The following is a 23,514-nucleotide window of genomic DNA, read 5'->3' as shown; positions in this document are numbered from 1 at the left end:
CTGACAAGCAATCATAAAGTCAAATTTTTTCGTACCTAGTGTTACAATGCACAAAGTTTTATATCTCAGTTCATCAAGAGGAAAGGGAAGGACCTAAAAATGAAACATTGCAATTCTAGTCCCTTTTATCCCAACTGATGAGCCCTAATTCATTTAAAACTAAATCAAATGCCTAAATCCTATTTACATCATTTCTTTTCAATAGCATGTTATGCTTCAGAAAAAAAAAACGTAATTATTTCAAACGAGAAGTTATTTCATACCAGTTCTTGAACAGTTTAAAACCCATCGTCGCATTGCATTGCAAACTTTAAGATGAAATCTACTGCTATTTGTGCAGTAGCTTTGGCTCCCTCGTGCTCATAAAAAAAACCTTGTTTATTATTTTGAAGCACATGCTGGAAAATTCTGCGTGAAAAATGTCAAGATAAACGCAAAACTAAAAATTTGTCGACCGCTGAAGTCATTCATTTAGAAATAACTAATTACACTAACGCTCTGAAGAGGTAAAAACAGCAGTTCTACGTGTGACGTCAGGCATAGGACTGGTGAGGTAATGAATCATTCCAAGAACAGTCATTAAGTTTCCCCAATGTGGTTCTGCAGAGGTATCACAGCTTTAAATGCTTGCATTCATCTACTTTCAGCCTATTTTCAGACTTATTGCATTTTTCAATTTTTTTTTTCTCCCTCAATGTATCTTAACCTCTCTTTATACTTTCTTTCGGATAAAAACTCACAACCATTATTTGCACACGTAATGAGCTTGGTAGTTTTTAATTCGCTTGTTTTGTTCTTCCACTGAATTAAAAGACTCTACGTATCTCTTCATTGCAACTTATATAATCTCTTTTTGAAATAATTTACTTTTATGTTCGAATAGCTATGACATTTTTTTCCTCCTTGTTTGGTGAATGTCGACTAATCACAAGGAAATGTCATGAATTACTAAATTAAGGTTTCACACGAGACAGTGAGACGCAAACGAATGAAAGTGAACATTTTCAAGTATTGAGTAAAGCGTATTTAAAGTTGTAGTCATAGCTAGGCTTTCAGTGATTAGTTTTTCTGAATCACGCTGTATAGCAGCACCTACTAGGACTACTACTACTATTTCTTGCACCAAAGCAGAGCAGAAGTTCACCTCCCATTTGTACTGGGCTGTCATTCCAAGCTCGTCAGCTTGCGAGATCGAGATTCTCGCTCACGTGATCGGTTGTGGCGTAGAAATGTCGCAAAGTAATATTCTAATCTACTCGAACCTATTCGCAAGCTAAGTTCCAGTAGATTAAAATGCTACTTTGTGACATTCCTACGTCACAACCGATCACGTGAGCGAAAATCTCGATCTCGCAAGCTGACGAGCTTGGAATGACCGCCCTGGTTATGTCCAAATTTTATATTTTGGCGCTTACATCCCTTTGCTTCTCACTACCTCAAATGATCTCCAGCTTCGATAGTTTTAATATAATCGTAGTTTATTACTAAAAGAAAAAAAAACGTACGAAAAGTTGTGGAGTGAAATTTCAATATACCTGTATGCATATTCGTTCTCAATAAATAAATAAAAGAAAAAGTTGAAAATGAAATCAAACTTGTCAATAATGAATTTAAAAAATAAAATACTTAGCGCTGATCACAAGGAGCTACACAAAATAAATAAATAAATAAATAAGAGTTCGATAATATAGTTGTGTCGTTAATACAATAAACTAACTGCTCATTTTATCTGTATATGATTTGTTTTTGTCTTGAAGCAGTGTTTTGACAGACATTTATTATGAAATCTTCAAAGTTAAACATAATTAAACATGATAGTGCTGTATTTATTCGCTATAGTTTTGTACTAGATTATGTAATTATGTAGGGGAATGTCGAGCAAACTACAATAGTTAACTTACCTTTTTCAAAAGGAACAAATTAGAAATTTGTTTTGAAAATTACAGTACATAAAGAAAGAACAATGTATGTTATAAAAAGAAACTTGCATTGAAACATTATTTTTCGTTTTCGACAGTAAATTGGACGTTCAGAAAAAAGTGAAAAATTCAAACTTCTTTTTTTCTATGGGACAAAGTGAAATATTAAATATTTTTCTAAGAAATATTTTCTATCAGATTATTAAAATTATTTTTAATCAATGCAGAGGGAAGCATTAAACGAATTAAAAAGTAAATTGGTTGATAAAGATATAGGAATTAATAAATTGGTGAATAAAGTAGTTAATAAATAAGAAAATAGGGGCATTAATGAACAAATAAGTAAATTTTTAAGTGAAGGAATGCAAATGAATTAATTTGTAAATGAATGCAGAAGTAAATTATTTAATTAATGATTAAATAGGTAAATGAAATGAACTTTTTCACTTTGCCCCGTGTGCGCTTGAACAATTGACAAAATATTTAAAATAAAAATAAGCGTAATATTAATTAAATAAATACCGCACTGAATATTAGTAGGTCTCAATTAATATTAAAAATGATAATATTTAAAACTTAATCATTTTATAATAACGAAAATAATTTTGGACTGAGAACAAAATATTACAATATGTGTATCACTTTTTGGAAATGGTTTGTATTATCATATGCTTTGATCTTCGGAGATAACTTTTTCCTGACTGGAGTAGCCTGCATGTGTTAGAAAATATTATCAAATAGGTGGTGCTAAAAACAGGTTAACTATTTCACTATTTCACTTTATCCCGCTATTTTACTTTGTCCGCTATTTCACTTTGCCTCATATTCCCTTACTGGAGAAGTTTAAAACATAATACCGCTTTATGATTTTCCGTAAGTTGAACAGAAATCGCGCACCTAATACAACACCGTCATAAGTCAAAAATTGTCGATTTTGAATTACATACACGTCCTGGTGCATTTTTATTAGTTCGATTACAATGCAAGACAGCCCCAACAGAAAAAAAATTTATTATTTTTGAGATGTGTCAGTGTGTTACTACAAGAATTTAAGCTAAGGTGTATTACATTTAAATTGGTTTTTCTCGAAAAATAGTTTTTGGAGATGAGGCAGTGTTGTGCTAGGTGTGTGAAATGTTGAAATTAATTCTGTCTTTTTTTCGAAAATCGTATGTCTTTAATAATAACGCGTAAAATACTCAATGACAAAGTTTTCTTTGTTTACCTACATTTAAGAAGATATGTTTTAATGTATTACATAAGACATAACTATTACAATCTCGGATTACACTGTATAATGCAAAAAAATCGAAGCATAGATTTAGATATATAGCAAGATTTTTTTTATCTTGCCATATATCGAACTGAGATATGGGAAGATTTACTGATTTTAGCGACTTTAACTGATCGAAAAGATTAATTTCTCCCCAATGTGTACTAGCAGCTTGTGATCAATAATTTACTTGGGTAAAAACTACATTGTAAGGACAAAAAAATTAAAATACCATTACATCTTTGGGCAAAAAAACATAAAAATAAAAGTAATAAAAATTCAATCCTGCCACCTCTTTTTAAATTTCATCTCTTCGATAGAGTATATAGTAAGTAAAAATACTTGATACGCAGGAAAAAAAACCTACGAATTGTTTTTCATTTTAAAAAAATTAATTTAAAACATATCGATATCACTTCATTGAATACCAGTGGTCCGTCTTCTCCACAGAATAGTTTTCGTTTTTTTCCCTTTTACGGCGATATTGAAGAAGAAGTAAGATAGTTAAAGCAAAATAAAAATCCTCCCCCCACCCTCGAAAACCTAAGAAATTAATTTAAAATAAGCGTTGCAAAATTAATTTAATTAAATAACGCATTTTCTCAAATTCAAAAAAAAAAAAAAAAAAAAAACTTAAAATTCTTCTCCTTCTGAACAAAAATAATCTACGAGTAGTTAAAATACACATTATTAAGTAGAGTGGAAATAAAATGCTCCTCCTCCGGAAAAGAGATTACATATGCACATAAAAAATATACGCAACAGAATTCAGTCCTTTTTGAAGTCTTTCAATCACATAAAATTTGGACATCTTTCTTACATTTGGGATACACAACCATAGGTCCGGCGGACCGCGGTCGATTCAGTTCGTGAAAAATCTGACCGGTCCTACAGTTAAAAAAAAAAAAAAAAAAAACTTACTCAATAAATAAATAAGTAAAATAAATTATTATACTTTTTTTCAATGGGGGTGGAGCTCTTTCCTCAGAAGCTTGAGTATGTTGACACTATTCTATCCCTGATTTTTACTTTTTTTTTAATGCAATGACATCGTTTCGATTGCGTCAAAATGCTCCACAATGTGTTCAGTCTTGATCTCTTTGGCCTATTTCATCAAATTTCTGAAGTTTAAATGAATGAAAGAGGCGTCTTTTTCTTTTTGGGAGGGGTTGGGAAAAGTTTCTTAAGAGTTAAGTAATTTGAACCAAAGTACAATTTAGATATAACGTGGAGAGTTGGGCACAATAATTTCCCACAAGGTACCAAATATTCTGGAGCAGGCCTTGTCTTATTGCCCTTCACCTCTTCCGCAAAGAGCAATGAAACTCCCCTTTGTAACATCTTTACGTGAAAATTGTCATCATGAATGGTAGTAAGAAATAAGAATTTCAGAAATGGAGGGTTTTGTTCGATTCATTGCTTCGACTCAATTTGACTAATTTAGCACAAACAGTGAGAAATTTATTTGACAAAGTGTAGTTGCACTCTTTTTATTAGCATTATGTGCCGCATGAACAAAAAGACCAAATTATGTAGCAAAGCGTGGACTGATTTTTTCATGCAAAAAAAAAAAAAGTTATCATCGATCGATCTACTTTTTTTTTGCTTTTTATAAATTGTACCAGTTAGTAGACCAAAAAAGGTTGAGAAAGGTTGTCTTACACAAATGTTTCATTTAATTTGCTCCTCAATCACACAAAGTTGGTCGTCCTTGCCTGATACTATTTTCCCACTCAAGTTTTATTGCATTGTCTGAATTGAAGTGTTAAGTAACCCTGATGTTTTCACTATATTAACAACATTCTAGAGCCTCTTTTTTCATTGGTAAACTCAATGTAACATTCAACAACGACCAAAAGCGATAGACTCGACACTCGGAGAGATAAAAAAAATATGAGGGTGTTTTAGACTAAACCACGTGATTTGCAAGGATATCGGCAATTACTACATAGGACTACATACTTCAAAATCGACATAGTCCAAAATTGGGCAGTTTTGGGGTTTATTGCTATTATTATTATTATAAAGGTCGAAAACAGATTGAAGTCACTTGGTGCGAGATCAGTACTGTATGGCGGATGGTGTAGACGCTCCCAACCAAGAGTTGCAATATGACTTTGCGGTGCCGTCGCTGAATGTTGTCTCGCATTGTCATTCAACATCAGAATGCCAGATCTGAGAAAGTCTGACAGCGCTTTTCCCAATTCGCCTCTTTCGCCCTTAACCGTTCAACGCTTCTTCCGTATGCAAAGCCTTGATGGTTTCTTGGAGAGCTTTTTAAAGCTTACTAAGCGGTAGGGCAAATGTCTCAACGTTCTTGAAACTTATGTTGACAAATTAAGTTGTGTCGTATCTTTCATATCTCCTTATAATGTTTGACTTTCATACACACGTCTGTCCACAGTTGTCAGTGGAAACTTATTTTCCAACTCACCCTCGTACATACTTTCGGTTATAAAAACTGTTCAAAATAAGGTACAGAGTTAAAATAACAAAAGTTTGAAGCGAAAAAGAAAATTAGCAAAAATGTACAAAATCTAACTTTTTATACGATCCTTAGGACCTAATAACTATATTTAAGGAAATACAGTAGCACTTGATTATAACGATCCCTGATTTAACGAGAACCCGGATTTAACGAGGAAATCAGAATTACTTGGTTCGTACCATGTTAAGGTTATGAGAGCATAACTCCCTTTTAACAAGCAAACCTCGCTTAAAGCGAGCAATATTTGATTCATAAAATTTCAATTGACTTCCAGCTTAGTTTATCCTTTCTTGGAAAAATTACGTTAACTTTCCGAAGTTAACCGAAAGTTAGTGATGAGTCAGAAATCCCGAGAACACTTACTCTTTACAACTTACGAGTACTTTACTTAGTACTTGTAAGTTGTAGCAGTACTTTCAAGTAATACTGCACTTTGATTAAAGTGAAAAAACAACGTAAATAAAGCACAAATATTGTAGAAGATACAGCATATAGCTATTTCAAGGCTACAATGGAGCCTCTTCATCAGTGCAGAAAGCTCACCAACACAACCAAAAGTTGCGAGAGAACCAACTTTTGGTTGTGTTGGTGAGCTTTCTGCACTGATGAAGAGGCTCCATTGTAGCCTTGAAATAGCTATATGCTGTATCTTCTCCAATATTTGTGCTTTATTTACGTTGTTTTTTCACTTTAATCATATTGTAGCACAAAGTTTATATGATAATTTTTCATATAATACTGCACTTTAATTTGTGGAATAGAAGAGCTTTTTTTGAAAAATATTTGTTGTTTAGTACTGCCAAAATTTTCACTTCTGACATGCTTCCGAGGTTATTGTAGCTCTAATTCATCTAAAATGAATGCTTTTCATACAGTCAGATATACATGAGGGGAAAGTTAAGAGCTTGTAAGCGTTAGTTAGCGCAGAATATTTCCAAGAAAGAGGTTAATTTTGAGCTCATTAAATAAGGAAGCAAGGCAAAAGAATGCTAAAAATTTATACACCCTATTTTCAGCACCTAAAAGGTATGAAAATGAAATTATTTGTCGAAATTAAATGCGCTTCAAGGAATTAATCTTTTAAAAGGGATAAATGATGAGACATTAAGCGTCTGACAGACCCAGATGGCAGGAGAAATTTGGACATTAGCGGCAACAATTTTGCTCGTACATAATATTTTAAATGATCGGAGTGAAAATTAAATCAAATGAACGGAACAATTCTTCTTCTATAATATGAACTAAATGTTATCATGCTCTTGATTTTCTCAAGTGTATGACATAAATTTGTATTGGATAGAAAATAGATTATTTCATTTCTGGAGGCATCAGCATCAGGTAAGTTTCAAATTGTTTTCCACTTTAAGCAGTCGTTTTGATGCTCGAAGATGATAGGTAAGTCGATATCATTAACCAGATTCGAAAATAGAGTTGAAATCACAGCTTTAATGCACGACGAGATTGTAAAAGTCCTAAATCAGAATGAAAAATAGATGGACTGCATTCAATAGAAAGTACTTTCAGAAGGATTTTTGATCGTCTACATTCAACAAATACATCGGATTGCTGTTGAATATTTTGTATTGCTTTTAATGAAACACCAGCAGACTGCTATCAGATACTTTGCTGTTAGATGAATGAGTTGTCATCTATGTGGCATTGAAGCAACTGAAGAGTGATTATTTTCTATTCTTTTTCTATAATCTTTAAGCTTGACAGCTCCATTGTTTCAATTCCTGTGTTTAATTTTTAAATTCATTCTCAGTCAAGATGTTTTTTATTGCATTATCTGATCATTTGAAGAACTGGAATATAGCAATCTATAACAAATTAGGTAACGAAGTCAAAGAGGAAGAGACTTTCTTGAAAAAAAAAAAAAAAAAAAAACACCGATTTATCAAACCGATTGATGAATAGTTTGGCTTTTTTCATTGAAATTCCAATTCCAGTTCAAGCAAACGTTTTATGCGTGTGAGAAGATTATCAAATGCTGACGCGAAACCAATTGTGCCAAATACTACATAAAACTGGTACACTTGAAGAAAAAGAACACCGTTTTGACGACGAAAATGGACATTGACAGCTAAGATTCCCATCTAACATTTGAATTCTGTCACAAAATGCTTCACCTAGAACACAAGACTTTTCAAGAATACGGAACATATTTATTTAAACTGGCAAGAACTTGAGTATTTAAAGAACTTAGTCATGTCTTCTCAGTACTGATGAAACCGTACTGTTTCAGGAAATTCATAAGAAACGAATATAGTTATCACCAATCATAAAGATTCCTAAGGTAAGTTGAAATGGTGTGAAACAAGAAAGCAGTACAAATGATCTATTTAAAACAACTGAAATCTTCATTCAAGGTACTGTGCAACATTTTAGAATCATTTCCTAATTCGATACAGGATAAAATAAAGAACGGTATCCTTAAGAAATCGCCATTTCTTTGGACTCCCTGCAAAAGCTGTTCAAGTCAGTGCATTCCAGATATTTATAGAAAATAAAATAAAAGTTTATTGCATATAAATGTTGTTATTCACGTTACAAGTGAAGATGTATATAAATATTTCCTTTTTTAGAGATTCCTGCAATGATTTTCATCTAACTAATTATTTTGTGGTAATGAACGAAATTGCAGGTCACCTGAAATATGAATATGCTTGAGGAGACGACTGTAGAAGAATGACTGCATTCATTCACTCATCAATGCCATTCAAGCAAGTGACTTTTAAGACAAATGAACAATCATGAAAGAAGAATCCAATCTGCAGGAACTCACAATTACGTCATACGTTTTCAAGAATACTTTTTGAGATGTAGTCAAAAGTGGTACTGGATTCTATAACAGCAGTAAGTCCGTCGTATATAATAATAATGGCTCACCCATTAGTGGGAATTTTAGCGAAATCAGGTATTTATTCTGTTTCTAAAACATTTGAAACTTATTCATCCTACAGAAACCATAAAAGAAATTATAAGGAGTCAAGCGTTTCGGAACTATCAACAGATGGTACTGGTACGCAGCTTGTTCCGGTCGAGTGAAATTGAGCAAGTTTATAAAGAAACAGTTCGCTCATTTTCCGCATTTCTAAAAAACTGTTTTGCTAAGAATTTATCACTCATATAGCTTATATTGACTGTTTATCACAATGTCATTTAACGAAGCAATGTGATGATTGACTTTATTTTATTATAAGTCTAGCACGAGATTTTTCGTGAGTGAAGGTCAAATTTTAATGCTGAAACCATATTATCTTTATCGATAAAAAATCGAATTCAGCGTCAAATAGTTTTATACCCCTTTTTACAACCGTTATTCACAAAAAAGAATGAGCTTGCAATAATTACTAATCTCATTGTGTCACTTGAATTTCACCTCTTATTTATCCATTCCGAGATCCAATCGTTTCCCTTGATAAGACATCAATCCTTTTCACTTGATTAGATTTCAACAATTGTTACTTGACACTTCGCTTCTATCCGATTTAAGGCCTTCATAGGATCAAGCTAAACCAGAAATTTCACTTTAACAAATTATGCAAATAAGTATTTATAAATTAGGATGTATGTCATTCTCAGATATATATAATAGCGAATGATCGAGTAACGCTCCTGACGTCACCAACAATAAAACTCGCGTTACGGCCTGATATAAATTGATAATAGTTTTTGGTAATGATTTACGTGCAGGGAAATGCTTTATTTTGACGAGGATGGTGTGGGTCCGGTAACTTAACTGTTTTACTGGTGAAACTATCATTTTAGGAGAATGAAACGAGCTGATGTGTGCATCACATGACTTCCTTTTACACCAATTTAATGCTATTTCCCTATTATTGCAATTTTAATGGGATTCTCTCTCTAACTCTTTAAATATCACTAGCAATGGCCACATTGAAAGCAGATTTAAAAAAAAAAAAAAATCGCCAAATTTTTCGCCAAGTTGGCGACAAAACTTGGCAACCAAAAGACTGGCGATATATCGCCAAGTGACCGCCAAATTATAACACCACTTGAGTTTGCATCGAAATTAACAATGATTTCCCCCCAAAAAGGTGCAAAAGACCCCTTTAGAAACACCCGAATGCAACCAAAATAGGAGGTGCACAACTAGACCCCACTACGAGTCTATGTACCAAATTTCAACTTTCTAGGACATACCATTTTTGAGTTATGCGAGATACATACGCACATACGCACATACGCACATACGCACATACATACAGACGTCACGAGAAAAGTCGTTGTAATTACCTCGGTGATGGTCAAAATGGATATTTCGCGTGTCTATACATTCTTAGGCACTTTTCCGCATGTGGTCGAATCGGAAAAAAAAACTCAACATTCATTTGGGGGTGAGCAAAATGGAAATTAAGGGCGATTTTTGAGTGAAAATTTTTTCGCGAATACAATACTTCCTTTTTTGTAAAAGGAAGTAAAAACAAAAAGTGATCAACAATGAACGATATCTACTGGAGTTTAGGGTTGATCCACTGGAGTTAGGGTTAAAATTTCAACTATCATCAAACAGGCAATTGCTTCGTTCAAATGTAGAATCAATTTTCACCCTTCATACCTTGACGGGCAATTTTCTGGTTTAAGGGGGTCCAGGACACATTTTGAAATTTTTTTTTATTATACACTTTAGAGTTTTGAAATTTTTTGCACTGATTCACCATTTATTTAATAAGCAAAATCATGACATAAATATGAAAAAAAAATTTTTTTATTTAAATTTAATTAGTTTTTTTTTAAAAAATGGGGTTGCTTTAAATTGCTATAACTCAAAATATTCTTGATCAATTTTCATTTTTTTAAAAAATAAATTACGCACAAATATCTAAGCTTTAATTTTTATTCGGCGATTTTAAAAATAATAATTCAATAAAAAATAAAAAGTATTTGAAGAAAAATTTCGAAAAATTCGAAGATACTTTTTTTTTTAAAAGTCATAATTTTTGCAGTAAACGTTTTTTTTCAAATTCGCCGAATAAAATTTAAAGTAAACTGTTTGAAAAAGACATGCTCCAAGTTTCATTACTTTATCTTTATCGGCTCCTGACTTATAAGAGTTTGAATGCAAGAAATCGGGAAAAATTGCATCATGGAGAAAAACGCGTTTAAAGTTTTAAAGTTAAGTACACATTAGCTATGTGCATGAAACAAAAATAATTATATCTTTCGTTCTATTTAAGATAGAAACAAGATTCAAACGTCCTCTTAAGCAGAAAAACACGGAGTAATTTTTCACATAATAAAAAAAAATTGCAAAATTTGACGATTTTTCTGTCCCGGACCCCCTTAACTACAGTTTCCATTTAGAACAAGGTTTAAAAATAAAGAAAGAAAATATGTAAAAATGGCTGATTTAAAATAAATAATCTACACGTTAACTTTTTTAGCTCGTTATCTTTAAATTTTGAAAAAGGATCCATTTCCAATATGCGCGTTAAAATTTTTCATGTGATTTAAAAATATGAAACAGTAATAATACAATAAATAGGGCATATGGCGTGGAGTTTTAATCAAATAAAACAAGAAACATCGCAAATAATTTTCGGGTTTTATTGAGCGTGTCAACTTTCTTGAAAGAATGAAGTCTCTCTTCTGCAGTGAAATAAAAATATGATCGTCAGTAAAATTCTAATCTTTTACGATCTACAACGATAACACAGGGGAACAAAATATGTTTTTTCTTTAGTGCCCAGAATTTGAGAACTGATTTTAGATACGTTTGAGGATTTTAATCGAAATATGAAATTAATTATTTCTCTAGCAGCTCTACTTTTTCAGATAAGTGTTGCTGTTTTACCGAAAATGTGCAGTTTTAACTCCATTTTGTGCGTTTCTAAAGCAAACATAAGCTTCTGAAACAATGATTGCTTCCAGCATATTTGCTCTATTGTCAGTCTGCAGTTCAGTTACGTTCAGGAAAATTCACTACATGGAGTAAATATCTGTCAAGTTTAGTAACAACGCTTCAACGAATTGGGGGTCCGGGACACATTTTGAAAATTTTTTTATTATGTACTTTAGAGTTTTGAAATTTTTTGAACTGATATATCATTTATTTAATAAGCAAAATCATAACATAAATATGAAAAAAATTATTTTTTTATTTAAATTTAATTAGTTTTTTTTCAAAAAAATGGGGTTGCTTTAAATTACTATAACTCAAAATATTGTTGGTCAATTTTCAATTTTTTTTCAAAAAAGTATGCACAAATATCTAAGCTTTAATTTTTATTCGGCGATTTTAAAAATATTGATTCAATAAAAAATAAAAAATATTTGAAGAAAAATTTCGAAAAATTCGAAGATACTTTTTTTTAAAAAAATCATAATTTTTGCAGTAAACGTTTTTTTCAAATCCGCCGAATAAAAATTAAAGTAAATTGCTTGAAAAAGATATGCTCCAAGTCTCATTACTTTATCTCTATCGGTTCCTGACTTATAAGAGTTTGAATGCAAGAAATCGGGAAAAATTGCATCATGGAGAAAAACGCGTTTAAAGTTTTAAAGTTATGTACACATTCGTTAGATGGATGAAACAAAAATAACTATAGCTTTTGTTCTATTTGAGGTAGAAACAAGATTCAAACGTCCTCTTAAGCAGAAAAAAAGGAGCAATTTTTCAAATTATAAAAAAAAAATTGCAAAATTTGAGGATTTTTGTGTCCCGGACCCCCTTAAGGTCAATTTGCAAGTTCTGGTCTTGCATATATTCGCTTCGAGTGATCTGTGACGAATTGGACCTTCGTATATAATATTTTCAGGGTCCTATTTAATATAGGGGTGATCCTAAAGAAACGTTTTTTTTTTTTGAGGTCCTCTGCAGTCAAACCTTATAAACATAAAAGTTAATGGAGAACCAGGAGTGGTGATTTCATGGGTGTTGAGGTGTTGAACCAATCATTCGAAATATTTGTTGGGAAGCAGAGCATCCCACATTTACAAAAAATGTGTAAATAAATAAAGGAAAATGCCTGAATTGCCTTGCCTTTTTTTCAAAAAATATAGTTTTAATTATTTTGACGCCCTTTAAAATCGGGGACCCATGGCCAGCAGCCTAATTGGTCTGTTTGGTAATTGAGTTCTGATTGTTTGTATAATACAATAGGAATGAAATTTCTACGTTTTGTTTTTTATTTGATCTGTTTTTAGTTTATCTGTGGATGGAACTTGAACCCGTGTCAAGTATGATACTTTGGTATATCTTACAAATGTGAGCTCCTGGGCTAATATTGATGTCATGTTTGAACATAGGGCACCAAATACATACGAAATCAGTTCCAAATACCCGGGCACCAAATTGACTGTTCCCCTGTGTAATAAAAGCCTGAATAATGGTACAAACACATTACATTCATCTTTTTTCTCCCAGACAATTCAAATAGCCACTATAAAAAAAACTGCATCCCCAGAGATTTTTTTCTTTAAGACACATTACTAACATACTTTTACGCTGAGTCAAAAAGATGAAGTTTAAGTCCTTTTATCAACGAGAAAAATACTCAGCAAAAAGGAATTTCTCTTTTATACGAGAATATTAAATGATACGTTTGTGAAACGAAACAAGTCAGTGGTCAGTGGTGGATTATGATTTTGCGAGACTTCAAGCAAAACGTGATATGGATGTCCTTCTATTGACCTTAATAAATATGGAATCATTCATCACAATGCAGGAAGTCGTGCTTTTTTCTAGAATATAAGCACAAAAGTTGGGATATTAACGTCATGTAATATATAAATGTATATATAAAAAGAGAATTAGCAGTTTCAATCTAGACATAAATGTAATATTCGAGTAGAAATAGGGAAGTCCAGAAGTTCTTTCCCTACAATGTTTCGAAATTGCAGTCCTAAAAACCCTATTTTGGACGATCTATAGTGGTACAAGCTTATACCGACAGCCCGATCACGACATCCGGAGACTGAAGTTCCTCGCCTGTTTAGGACTCATCAGTCTGGAATAGCCACAACCGAGTTGGAGGCAGAAATCCTCTCATTGAAGCTCAGATTACCTTCACACCAGTAGCTAATATTAATTTAGCTCCCCAGGGTCTTTCCATTTCATATCAACAAGGCATTCAACCTGACCATATCTGATTTTCATGAAACTTAAAGGAAACTTACTCCTTGACATCATAAATTTAGATATAATTTCTTTAAGAAATCAATGATTCATAATTGATGAGCAATTAATTTTTGAAAATCGTTAAAAAGCACTTTTTTTACTGGCCGGCTATGCTTTAAATTCTAAAACTCAAGTTTTATGGGAAATACAGAGTTGTATAATAATTTATTTTAAAAATAATTATTTGCACTTTAATATGATGCAACTTAAAGAGCAACTTCGAGAAATTTTTGTTTCATAACATTTTAAATTCTTAAATTTTAAACATTGAGATAGTATCTTTTGAAAATTTTGAAAAACAATATATATATATATATATATATATATATATATATATATATATATATATATATATATATATATATATATATATATACAGGGTGTTCCGTTTTGTTTTGACCTTTATTTTCGCAACCGTTTGTCCTAGATGCATACTTCCAATTGCAAAAATATTCAAAATCAGATGTAGAGTTAAGATATTGAAAGTTTGAGCTGTAAATAAAAATGAGTCAAAAAATACAAAATTTAACTTTTTATACGGGCCCCCGGTCTCCTAACTTATATGTAGGGAAATAATCTCCATTGAAAGAAAAAAACGACACAAAAAATTTGACATTTGTGCTACCAAAATTCAAGGAGATATTGGAGTTTAAAGTTTTAAGGGACCATCTAGAAGATGAGATTAGAACTTATCGATCTTTCGGAAGAATGACAGGTTCTCGAAGCAAAAAAACAAAGTAATTTATATTTTTCATTGCTATTCAAAAATAAATGCAAATGGTATGCCACGACACGCAAAAACACACTACAAAACCTCGAATAATTTGAAAAACCACACTCTATGCACACATTTTATTTTAAACACTTGATAACCACTATATTTTCCCCCAAAAGGTGTTATTGACGGCGAGTGAATAGTGGTGTAAATATTTATTAAAATAGGATATATTCATTAAAAGATTAAAATTAATATATTTTTTGAAAAAATTCAAAAGGCACTATCTCAAAAATATTTGATTTTTTAAGTTTTAAAATTTTGTGTAAAAGAATTTTTCCGAAAAAATATTTAAGTTACATATTACATTAAAGTGCGTTCAATTCTCTTTAAAATGAGCTATGAATGTTACTACTCAGTATCACCTATAAAACTTGAGTTATAACATTTTTTAAAAACATTTAGCATAAATGGCAAAATTTTCCCTCCATTATTTGCTGTAACCATATTACTTGCCTACTTACTAACCTTGTAGTCCTAATTTCAATTTTTAGAAAACCAAACTAACTTTATTTGACAATTGTTCTTTTTACCACGTGTGTGAAACATACTTACAACGTGCGGCAAAAAGAAAAAAAAAAGAAAAAGAAATTAATTTGAATTTTGACATTTTGAATTCAAATTATGTTTTTCGCAATCACGAGTGTGTGTATGTAGGCGTGTGTGTTTGTGTGGGGGGATATGTGTGTTTGTGTGTAGGGGGTATGTGTATGTGTGTAGGCATGTGTGTTTGTGTCTGTGTGCTGGCATAAGTGTGTGGGTAGTTGTGTGTACGAATGTGTGTGTGGGGGGGTATGTGTATGTAGGCATATGTGTTTGTGTATGTATGTGTGTGTGTATATTTTTGTGTGTGTATGTGTAGGTGTTTGTATGTATGCGTGTGTGTATGTGTATGTGTTTGTGTATGTGTGTGTATGTGTATGTGTTTGTGTATGTGTGTGTATGTGTTTGTGTATGTGTGTAGGTGTATGTGTGTATGTTTGTGTGTGTGTGTGTTTAGTTGTGTATGTATGCGCGTGTGTGTAGGACATGAATGCAACCTGGAGACGGCTTTCAGCTATAGGAGCAGCATCGTGAGGAGCCGGTCGACGGTGATGGTGCGGACGGTGGCGGTGGGAAAATAAAATGATAGGACGCCAAAAACAGTCAAGTGAGAACAATAAGCAATCGTGTTTGCTCAAAAAAAAAACCTTAAAAATGCTTCTGACATAATTCGTGCTGATTCTTATGTAAAATGACCCCCTGAGTCAAAATATGACCATCGTTTTTCCCCTACACGCCCCACTTTTTGGGAATGGCAGCCCCCCCCCCCCTTTTTTTTCAGTTTTGACAGTTTTACAGCCATTATTTTTATTTGTAATGGAAGGGAGCGTTATATTACCCGTTAACACTCTTCTGAGCGGCTAGAGAGATGCAGAGTTCAAAAGCATGAACATTTGGAGCAAGTTGGGAGATTCATGGGATTTCCCCCCCCCCCCCCTAAAATATTTTTTAAATCATCAACACCGCTCTTTTTTTTTCTCTAGGGATTTATTTTACAATTTTTTTCTCTTATATTTCGGCATAAAACCAGAGTATGGGACTCAATCCTATGATTTCCATACCCGAAAAAAATTTCACGTTGTAAAAAAAATAAAAAAATTATTGAAAACAACGTATTTTGCATAATCAGAGTCGCATCGCATATCTTCAATAAAGAGCCTTCTCGTATTATTCAACTTGCTTTGCCACCATAATAATGATAAAAAATGAACTTAAATATGCTTATAAAGTAGCATTAATGTATTGTCCGTTTTTCACAAGAAGGCACTTGACTCCTCCCTCGTCACGTGGTATCCGATGATTCCATTTCGCTGTTTTCGGCAGAAGGTATATTCGGATCACAGCATTTTGTTGTAAAAGCAGCAGTTTTAAAATGTAAGACTAACTAAAATGACAACAGATAAGTGAAGCTAGTGATGTAAAGGACACTAATACTTTTTTGCACCTTAAAATGCATGCCCAAGTTAAGGCGGTCTGGTTGTCTCCTTTAGAAGCGTGTGGCTTGCGTACCGATCACCACCGCGTAAAATGGAACTTTGCGTTCGAAGAGGTGTGGCGAAGTGCCTTCTCGTGAAAAACAGACAATAAATATTGATATTTCTTGGGGATTCACCAGCTCCATCGTTTATTACTTCTTAACTGTTATCAGAGAAAACTAATGGGGGCAGTGCATCACCAGAAATATAAATATTCATTAATGCTATACTGTAAGCATAGTATCCTGGTTTACACCAGGATGAGAAAGTGTTGGCAGTTTCAATTCCGGTCCAAAGCGTTGGCACATGTAGTTTCTACTCTTGTATTGCAAATTCATTGTATACTATAGCTGATCTGAGAGTTGAAGCATGCAATTTTTATGCGGAATATGAAACCAAATAAAACAACTTATTATTAGGAGTACGGTACATTTTATTTTGTTGAGCGTTTCCTTAAATAGATAAACAATTAAAAACTACTTAATTTGGTTCCAACCGTGGATAAGAATCAAAGAAGTTTTGATCATTTACTACCATTTTGCGCACATATAGTAATTTATGGCTGACAGAAAGACTAATAGAATTTTGCTAGAATTCAATGTCAACAAGATTACTGGATATGACATTTACTATCTAAGGCTTTCACTGATAGTACACGCACATCACATAAGAAATTAAGCAACCTATTAACAAATAAAGAGCTTCCAATTTTCGAAATTTAAATGCTCAATCACGGTTAGATTTTACAATAAAAATCACCATTACTGTGTACCCCCACCCCCCATCTTTCTGCATATCACCGTGCATATATTATATTTAAGAGGATAATAAACATTGAAAATTTATTAATTAGATTATTTGTGGTTCTCCTAAAAATCTTGATAAGTATGTATTACTATACTCGGATCTAGGCCAAGGATTCTGGGGAAGGTGGGATGATCCTAACCACTCTTCTTAGCTTCCCTCCATCACAAAGCCTACTGAAATTTAGAATTTGTTTGAAACAGGTGTCTATGTTTATTATCAACTGAAAAACAAAACCCCTAACCGAAATTATTTTCCACAAATTTATTATTTTTTAAGTGCACAACAAAGTGTTTTCTTCGTTATAGCCAGCACATGCATTTAAGGAAAAAAAAATAGTTTGAAACCGTACTTAAAATCTACATAAGAAAAATCATTTGTTAAAAATCATGAAAAGGTCAGTTTTTTAACAAGTTGATTTTTGTCAATCCAACAGTTATCTTCTTTTTTAAAGTTTCTATAAATATATCCAATTATGTTGTCTTTCTTATGAGCATGATACTTCAACCATATACTTATTAACGTGATGAATTCGTTCGCTGTAATGATATTTGAATTTTTTGCTTTAGCTTTATTATTCGGTAAGCAAGAAATCTCAAGTAACCTACTGTAAATTTGATTGCGTCAATTAGTTCCATATTTTAGTCATTTTCTTTTACGTTGTACTGTATGACTAATTTTTTCTTTCATTCAAACACGGAGTGTATCAAGATCTGGCATATTTTGTTTGAAACGAATGGGTGCTGTACCGTGCGCGATCTTGTCGGAAAACGAAGAACGGTGTCTATAAATACTCATCGTTCACGGTTCAGTGAAGCAGCTGCCAGCAATAGTGTCTGATAAAATGCGAAGTTTCTCTGAAGCGTGCTGAATGACTCAATTATACCTTGATTTTGACGGAAAAGCTACGATAACGGGGTGCGTCTGAAGGGATAATACAAAACAACTTTTTACTTATAATCTTCCACCAGGGTCCTTTTAAACACAACCAGTTATAATTCGCCAATGGGGAAAGTTTTAATGACGCAGACACTTGTAGCAGAAACTGTTGATCAAATCAAGAACAAAGTTGTGAAACACCTTTCTTTTGATATGACACGGCTGACCCCTCCCCCTCAGAAATCAAAATTTAAAAATTTTGTTTTAACACCATCGCGATTGTTTATTCTTCATTGCCCTTTGTTTTGCAATGTTTGATATTGATCAACTTTCATATCGTTTTCTGTACCTATATCGTAGTCGTCAGGTCTTTAAACCGTCACGCAGTTTTTTTTTTTTTTTTTTTTTTTTCAGTTTGGTTAAACACTTGATGCATGAATTTGTGATAATTTTCTTAAGAATAAAAGTCTAGAAGTCTAGTTAAGAATAAGAATCTTCGTTTGCTCCATTAACTTCTGGAGACTTCATACAAAAGTAGATTTTTTATGATCATTTGATCAAAAATGTAATAAAATTACTTGATCAAAATCCTGGATTCGTCACTGGAAGGCATTTATTCCTTCTCGAGATGAATCGTTTCATCTACATGCAGTTTCATAACCTTTGTTTTTGCTATTTTGTTCTTTGTAACTTTTTCTTGCTGCCAGCCATTTGATCGGGGAAAAAAAAAAAAATCATATTCTGCAAATATGAAAAGACCATTGCTTAAAAAGACTACGATCTGTATTATGTGCTTTCACTTTTTCAATTTAGTGCATTAATTAATTTCTTTATGTTTCATTTTTAGGAAAATCGCTTCTGGACGCAAAGTGGAGTGGGTCTCCGAATCCTTCTCCGTGTGCGCAGAAAACATCTCAACTGAACTCTCCCGTCCTACCTCCGTCCTCTTTCCCCCTATCTTTTCCTCTCAGTCCTCCTATAGACAGCAAACCCAACATCTTCTGAGAACTCTCGTTTGTGTTTTTTTTTTTTCCCTTCTTTTTCGGTATCCTTTCAGCAAACGCGGCGGAGGCACTTCTTACTTTCTGTAATGTGACTATATATATATATACATACATACAAATATATATATGATTTAATAAAGATCGAAAGTGACTGTATGGATTCTGTCCACTTATTTGATGAAAATAAAATGTATATTGTTCTCTTCAGATGTTTCTTAAAATTCAGATCAACGATTCAAAATTATTTCATGCCACTTCGAGTAATAACTTGAAGTGCAGTGTTATTAGATCTAAGAAAAATTGTAAAATTTACAAACAATTTTTCAATATGGAAATCTTTTTTAATCTGTGCAAAAAACTCAATATTTTGAAGAAGAGTTTTTTCAGATGCCTGAAACCTACTTCGGTGATTTTACGAAGTCATCGGAATAAATCATTGAAAGTAAAATTGAGTGATGTTTTTCATGTGATGCAGGAAACAATTCGCCTCATTCAATTAGTTAGTGATGCATTATGATCTCCAGAACCCTGATAAGCTTGAAATGAATTTAAACTATTACGACCGAAGATGAATTAGGAAACATAATGTGGAGTGTTTGAAAGTGTTTGGGCATTGTTCTTTATTTCACTTCATAACTTTTCACAGGCTACTGAAACAGAGCTGTATAGTGAAATTTGTATGAAAAATACCGAATCTGTGAAGTCAGAATGCTGAAGAATGAAATGAATACGTTATTACGAAAAAAAAAGATATGGTTCAATATTTTACGTTTTTTGGTTTCCATTCATTAAAGACTTTTTGTAACATTAAAAAAATTATTTTGCTGCATGGAATTCTTTTTTATGTGTCATCTTGTTTTTTCTTTTTTTTTTTAATGTTTCCCTGTTTTATTTAATTAAAATAATTTGCATAAATTTCGAACAATCTGCATCAAATTGTAAGGAAACACAAGTAAACACTGAGTTTTGAGTGCATTAAAAGTTGTAGCAATTTCCGATACAAATCTAAAATTCATGTAGCAGCAGCATAACACAATAATTTTTGTCTCTGCAACTGTTAAAAATGCTTTTAATTAAGTCATCTTTTAGAACATTATCAGTAAAATTTGGTGTATATCTTACACTTTGTTATGAAATATTAAATAAGAAAAGTGAAAACCCTTCCGTCTGTGAAATGAGAACTTTGTAACATTATCGACCTTCCGAAATTTGTGTAATATTCTGTGGTTCAATTTCAATTAATGTCAAGTTTCGACTATCACCTTACTAAGTTTTAAAAGAAGTAAGCACAAGCTACAACATGTTAATCTTCATGCTGTATGTGACTATCTATCTATTTATGTATCGCTACCCATGGTGAACGACAGAAAACTGAGCATCAAATCAGGTATCGATATACTCGGCATTTTCTAGGTAGCATGTTTAGCTATGTGGCAAGCTGTGCGACTTTAATTAGCGGATATATGAATTAAGAACGAGATAAAAACGCTAACTCTTTCTCCTAGCGAATCTACTTCGGAACACTTTTCAATTCTTCCGGAATACCTTTCCCATAATATTTCTTATAATATTCCCCGTCATTCTGGCAAGCAGATAAGCGCAAGTGACACACAGAGCGAAGGTTTTCCTTTTTCTGAAGGCTACGTTCGTAATTTCTCTCTTTTTTCTGCTGAAGTTATTGAATAGTTCAGAATTGAATGATTATAGAGTTGCGCAGCGAAAAAAATGAATACACCGTTTATTAATTAATGCATACCGACGCAAGCGATGTGTTTTTCGACAAGATAATATTTTCATCTTTTTCTTTGAAGGAATGTAATTTACGTATCAAAAACGTCATTTAAATTTCTTTCGCTTAGCGAAGTCAAAAGAAGTACAGCGCCAAAGGCGCTGTACTTTAGTACTTCGGAAGAACAGAGTTGTACACAAACACACCAGAGGCGTTCTGTGCCAGTCGCCGTAGGCGGCAAGGCCGAGGCCGGCGCTGCAGGTGGCTAATCTAGCCGCCTTGACGGCTACTGAAATAATAAATATCGAACTCAAACAAAGACTTGGAATAAAAGGCTAACACACTATACTTTCGGAATCTGTAATGACTCTAAACTTCGCCGCGGAAAACTTCGCGGACTAAACATCGAGAGGTCAAAGCTTCGTCCTTCGTGTGGACAAAACTTTTCACGGACAAAACTTCGCGCTATCAAAACTTTGTGCGGACAAAACGTCGCGCGTACTTCACGCGAATAAAGTAAAAGTTCTTGAAATCAAATTATTTCAATTTAATCTTAAAAAAATAAAACCTTTAAATTATACTATATGAATCGATGAGTTCAAAAACCAGTCATCTCTCTCCATCCAAACTAATTTTACTCGATAGACAAAAAATCTAAATTATTCAATATTCATCTGACTTATAGAGCTTTTTTCATTTTTTCTAACAGTAGAATATGGCTGTTTACATTGGATTCCATCACTTCTATGGGATTACAACACAGCTTGTTTCATTTAAAAAAAAAAATATAATAAAAGATTGGAAATGACTTGTTTTCGTACAAAATCGTTTAAAAATATACTTATCAATACATTAACGAGTTGAAAATTTTATAATTCTATATTGAAAACTTGAAATAAAACTTTTTTTACGTGTTACAAATTACATGGATATAGATCTTTTTGTACTGTAATAGTATTAACGCTTAACAAAGTAAATTTAAAAGGTAAATTAAATGTATAATTTCAGGAATCTTTTCTTAAAATATTCCACCAATTCCTTTGTTTATCGCATAACTCGACAAGCGACTACGCTACAGTAACTCAGCTGATTAGCGAGCGAAGCGAACCCCGATGTATTAGCGATCCGATCTTTTAACGAAAGCGTTTAAGCGAAAATCCCACTCTCTCTCTCCTCCTCAACAGAAAAAAGAAGGAAGTTGAAAAGTAGGGCACATACTGTACAAACGGTGAATTCCGTTACCCCGTTCCGCGTAGAAAAAATTAATTTAACTCAAACACGCAATGCAATTAGAATAAAATAATACCTCACAACCGCGGGAAAAAAAAAGAGTTTTAGATTGAAATTCGCATTGCAAATACAACAAAATGGAAAAAAAATAATCAAGGTTTTTAAGGTGAGTTCGGGTAAGTGCGTCCACAGGGTAAGTGCGTGCCCTGAGAATTTTGGGAATGCTGACCTGAAGAGACTTCTGCCATACATTCATTACTCGAATGTTGGCCGAATATCTAGTGACAATTCCTGTAAGTAGAGAGAGCCACTAGTTCTCATAGCTAAAACACGATCAGTGATAACTTAAATGTCTTGTGTACAGAACTAATGTGAAGATTGAAAAGGTTAGAGTTTTGTTTATTTCGTTGTCAAATCAAACAACTGAAGTCAGCTAGTGTAAGTTGTATTTTTAGTAACAAGTTACTGCTAACATACACGTCGTGTTTTAATTAATTACGGTAACCAGACTTTGTTTATAAGAGGGGTGAAGATGGGGTAAGTGCGTTCCATATTGTAGGGCAAATGCGACTCATGTAATTTGCATTTAACTTTGTTCATAATTTCTATTTTCAGTTCCCATTTTATTTACCCTTTTCAATACCTTCTACTAAATTCCAATTGTGCATTCAATTTGGAAAATGACCAGACCATGCTCGAAAGAATGGATCAAGAGAAATCGTATTTGAAGGATAACCTCTAAGCAACGTCAGTCTTTGTAAAAACTGAAAAATGAGGTGTCAATTAGATAATTTCAACGCAGCAGTTAGGTTATTTGTCATTCCAAAATGAACGTTTGTAGAACATTTAAAAACTAATCGAGGTCGGATATCTTCTTTTGGCACAGTTACTGCGTTCTTCAGTTGGTAGAAAGAATACAGAGAGTTTAGATGAAAGCAGTGATTATGTGACAGAAATGAATTTAAAAGCAATCAACGACAAAGCTTTATTGGCGGAAGAAATCAAAAAATATGAAGAAATTAAATATTCAGATAATCAAGGAAGGAGACTTGGACCGTGTCTTCTGTAAAATGGGCAAATGAAAATATGTATAAAAGAGATCAAGTCAATCGTAAAAATCATAATTATATGCCAAAACTATACATATAGGTTTCTAACGGAAAATATACTTTAAAATTCATTAATACAGTGTAACATTCATGATCAATTCAATGTAAATATAAATGCGTGAGGAAAATAATCAAGGGTCGCA

The 23,514-nt window shown here is 32.8% G+C and overlaps 1 protein-coding gene across 1 annotated transcript in view; it reads left to right on the top strand.

The window, feature by feature from the left end:
• Positions 1–19,304, top strand: part of LOC129218538 (paired mesoderm homeobox protein 2A-like) — a 104,099-nt gene extending 84,795 nt beyond the window's left edge. The window contains exon 4 of the mRNA XM_054852832.1: positions 19,147–19,304. Coding sequence (XP_054708807.1) covers positions 19,147–19,304 — 158 coding nt within the window. The remainder of the gene's footprint in view (positions 1–19,146) is intronic.
• Positions 19,305–23,514: the final 4,210 nt, after the last annotated feature.

The sequence above is a fragment of the Uloborus diversus genome, chromosome 3, assembly GCF_026930045.1.
Source record: "Uloborus diversus isolate 005 chromosome 3, Udiv.v.3.1, whole genome shotgun sequence".
Taxonomy (NCBI): Eukaryota; Metazoa; Arthropoda; class Arachnida; order Araneae; family Uloboridae; genus Uloborus; species Uloborus diversus.
The sequence above is the reverse complement of the archived record's forward strand: the minus strand, read 5'-3'. Positions and strand labels throughout refer to the sequence as shown.